The 4,304-nt window shown below is 32.9% G+C and overlaps 1 protein-coding gene across 1 annotated transcript; it reads left to right on the top strand.

The window, feature by feature from the left end:
• The first annotated feature begins 1,062 nt into the window (after positions 1-1,062).
• On the top strand, positions 1,063-4,210 carry LOC117122790. Its single transcript, XM_033268527.1, has 2 exons — positions 1,063-1,432; positions 4,109-4,210. Exons 1-2 carry the CDS (start codon positions 1,094-1,096, stop codon positions 4,208-4,210), a joined length of 441 nt encoding a protein of 146 aa, XP_033124418.1. The 5' UTR covers positions 1,063-1,093.
• Positions 4,211-4,304: the final 94 nt, after the last annotated feature.

The raw sequence follows: 4,304 nt of genomic DNA, 5'->3' as shown, positions 1-4,304 counted from the left end.
TAAATGCACATTAAGACAGACATCATGTTCAGAATTTTAATGATATTACCATAAACAAAACACGTATAGGTTGTTTGTTGCTAGTTACACTACATAAAAGGAGTATCCCTTTATCACGTCTCAGTCGGCACAGAGTAACTTGACTGAATAAATAGTTCTCTCCATTGCAATTAAAATGATAGCTACATTAATAATACCCATCATGGTCGTCAATTTGGTTGCCGGTTATACAAAATGCGACATCAAAGACGTACAAACGACCGCCACAGCTCACTTTTACGCACGTAAAAATACTACTATGGAGAATGAAAACGAGACAATCCATGGAGTCTCAAGATACACATGCATGCAGACATGTCGTAAAAATAAGTCCTGTTTGGCATTCTCCTATGCAGACAATATATCGTTGTGCAATCTGTATGAATATGACAGCAAGTCAGCCGACATGTTACTCAAACATGCTCCAGGTGTATGGTTTTACGATATGCAAAATAATGCTGAAAACTCTGTACAGGTAAGAGCTACCTATTTAAAGTCTATCTTTACCTAGACATTGCAAATGCAAATATACGGTATTATTTTCAATCACGAATCCTTTAAAACAATAACAAATTTCGCAATAAAGTGATTAGTGTACATGATATATATTACCACGAAATAAATACTGTGTTAAGGAAGAGACATTCTATATTCGAAGTATCCACGGCTTTATAGTCTATTTCATTACACATCCCAACAGCGGGTCTACCAATAACATGATAGAATTCAATAAAATAATATTTATAATTCATAGGGGTCCGAAGGTATGCCCTAGGCCCTGGGAAATCTTTGTTTTCTAGACGCCCGGAAATAACCTCAGATGTTTGGGCGATCAATATTTCTTTATTTCTCTCTTTTTTTTAACTGTCAATAAACAGATATAAAACATATTGAAAAACATATAACTTATGTAATAAAATATATATTGTAACAATATCAATAACTGGAAATGTTAGTTGCTAGTTGCGCTACATAAAAGGAGTATCCCTTTATCACGTCTCAGTCGGCACAGAGTAACTTGACTGAATAAATAGTCCTCTCCATTGCAATAAAAATGATAGCTACATTAATAATACCCATCATGGTCGTCAATTTGGCTGCCGGTTATACAAAATGCGACATCAAAGACGTACAAACGACCGCCACAGCTCACTTTTACGCACGTAAAAATACTACTATGGAGAATGAAAACGAGACAATCCATGGAGTCTCAAGATACACATGCATGCAGACATGTCGTAAAAATAAGTCCTGTTTGGCATTCTCCTATGCAGACAATATATCGTTGTGCAATCTGTATGAATATGACAGCAAGTCAGCCGACATGTTACTCAAACATGCTCCAGGTGTATGGTTTTACGATATGCAAAATAATGCTGAAAACTCTGTACAGGTAAGAGCTACCTATTTAAAGTCTACCTTTACCTAGACATTGCAAATGCAAATATATTATTTTCAATCACGAATTTCTTCAAAACAATAACAAATTTCACAATGAAGTGATTAATGTACATGATATACGGTATATTACCACGAAATAAATACTGTGTTAAGGAAGAGACATTCTATATTCGAAGTATCCACGGCTTTATAGTCTATTTCATTACACATCCCATCAGCGGGTCTACCAATAACAGGATAGATTTCAATAAAATATTATTTATAATTTTAAAATACATTTTATTATACAAATCCAGAAAAGAGAATTAAGAAAAGCCACCAGAAATAAACAAAGTTTCAGGAAAAACGTAAAGGAATATATAAAATATATTAAATACGTTATAGGTCTATTTATGCCTAACATACGTTCAAAATTGCTAAATGAGTTTTAATATATTGAAAGTAGCATCAAGTTCAAGTTTAAGAAGATAATAATTTTGGCAACCTAACAACAAAACCATTTTTGTAACATTCCTCCGTGAGTCTAGCAAAGTAAACATAAAATAATGATGAGACAGAATTACGACATCGACAAATTATTTCATGAACTAAAGAAGATAGTAAAAAGATTAACCCCCCCTCCCTAAAAATACCCAACAAAAACACTTTATCTGGGGACTCCTTCTGAAACAAGCCTTCGGGCTTTAAGTTTATCCTCTTCTTTCAATGTTTAATTTTTTAAAAGTGAGTTCGTGAAACTGTTTTTCTGATTTTTGATTTTTTTTTTTTTTTGTATTTTAATCTTTTCACTGATAATTTTTTGTCTCGTCGCTGTAATGATTTCATGGGAAGCAATAAAGATTACTTAGGGTATACTTATGACACATTTTTTTAAATAAATGAGAATCAAAATAATTTTGTCTAGGACTCAAGGTGGATACATTAATATTGCAAACATAAGAGGCGAACGTTCTTAAACAAGATCAACTTTTGAAGCCTGTGTGGTAATTTTATGCATGTTAGTATCAGTGCGATATTCAATGTGCGGTCTAACAAGTGAAGAAAAAAAACTTTTAGGAGTTAAGTTGTATGTATCAGCAATTGCGTTTAAGAAATTCAAGCATTCTGTTAGACTAGGCTAATATCATCGACATTATGATTAAAATTTAACTTAAAATTTAAAAAATTGAACCAAGTTCTTTAAGCTTGTTAACATTTTTTATAAAATATGTCCATCGATGTGGAAGGGAAATAAAATCTTGAGACTTATTGAGAGTAAAAGTCACCTCTTTATATTTTGGCTTGCTGCCTCAATTAGACCAGCTGTCCAAAGTTTCCAGATCTTCCCCATAGCCTTCTAGTATCAGATTGTGATATAATTTCAAAATCATCGGCAAACAAAAGACATGTAGGGCCTAGACCAAAAGCAGGAGAAGAGATTATTGACATAAACAGGTCGAAAATAAGTATGGGAGGCAGGATATTATACACAGTAGGAAAGATTATTATAACCAGGTTGAAAATAAGTAGGGGGAGGCCAAGGATTGATCTTTGAGTGACTCCTGGTTTGATGTAACCCTTTGTTGTAAATAACTTGAAAGGCAATTGAATTAACAGAAATACCGAATTTGCTAAGAAAGTCGTGATCATCGCAGTCAAATGCAATGAAGAAATCAATGTACTGTAAATGATGTAACATTGGGATATATTATTTATTAAACAGTGGGAAGGCAATAAGGTATTAGATTCATAGTACATAATCTGTTGAGAAGAACATTAATAATGACGTTGTGCGTTTACATAGATATTTTAATAAGACTTATGATGTATGATCCTGGATTCACATTTTAATAATAAAATCTACATTGGTGACCCAATTTAAAATTCTTTTTATGTTCATGAACACCACATATAAAAGTATTGAATGTGGTCACCAATTAGAGACCAGGTATAGTTATGAATAGTTGACTGGTTCTAGATGGATTATAATTGTATTTTATGCCTACACTTTTTATTTAGTGAAAAAATAGGATACAAAAATGGTGTGACAATATACCATACCTGCATTTAGGCATACGTGACACGAAAAACAGCTGCACTTCTTGAATATTGATCGTTTAAGACTGACGCTAATAAAGAAATATATAAAACGGATAGAATGAAAGCCATATTCAGCTCTTTATAGTTATGAATAGTTGACTGGTTCTAGATGGATTATAATTGTATTTTATGCCTACACATTTTATTTAATGAAAAAATAGGATACAAAAATGGTGTGACAATATACCATACCTGCATTTAGGCATACGTGAGACGAAAAACAGCTGCACTTCTTAAATATTGATCGTTTCAGACTGACGCTAATAAAGAAATATATAAAACGTATAGAATGAAAGCCAAGTTCAGCTCGTAAATATTCAGAACCTTCCAATTATCGAAGGAGTATAATTAAAAATGTCTACATTAATTTTTAACTTTTTATCAATTTTATGAAGTTTCCATTTTTTGTATGGTGACCGAATAAATGAATAAATGAAAACCAATACAAAATCTTAAGCTATATAATAATCAACAAGGCAAAGCATACCAGGGTGAGTTTTAAAAATAAGGAATTATTTGTGAAAGTCGAATGTACACATTTAACATATTTATAAGTAATAATTGAAGTTGGAATTTCTATTGTATTTAGAGCTACGTTGGTCGTTGTGCACAGGGTCATCCGTGCCTCAATGGCGCATCCTGCCGAAATGACTGTTCACCAAAGTGCGTGCACCGATTTCTACCGCGGTGAATTTTGTCAAGATGGTACGTATATTTGGTAGAAGCCCAATGGGCTTAAACTCGGGAAGAAGCCCATCTCGAATTGAAGCCTCCCCACACTTTAT

The sequence above is a fragment of the Anneissia japonica genome, unplaced genomic scaffold, assembly GCF_011630105.1.
Source record: "Anneissia japonica isolate Jap-2015-1 unplaced genomic scaffold, ASM1163010v1 scaffold288162_len571657_cov150, whole genome shotgun sequence".
Lineage (NCBI taxonomy): Eukaryota > Metazoa > Echinodermata > Crinoidea > Comatulida > Comatulidae > Anneissia > Anneissia japonica.
This window is presented reverse-complemented; position numbering and strand designations above follow the sequence as displayed.

Bases quoted from the DNA above. Each gene is read 5' to 3' on its own strand.
- LOC117122790 (XM_033268527.1), top strand. From the start codon at position 1,094: ATGATAGCTACATTAATAATACCCATCATGGTCGTCAATTTGGCTGCC. The intron at 1,433-4,108 runs GTAAGAGCTACC...TATTGTATTTAG, and splicing joins ATGCTGAAAACTCTGTACAG to AGCTACGTTGGTCGTTGTGC.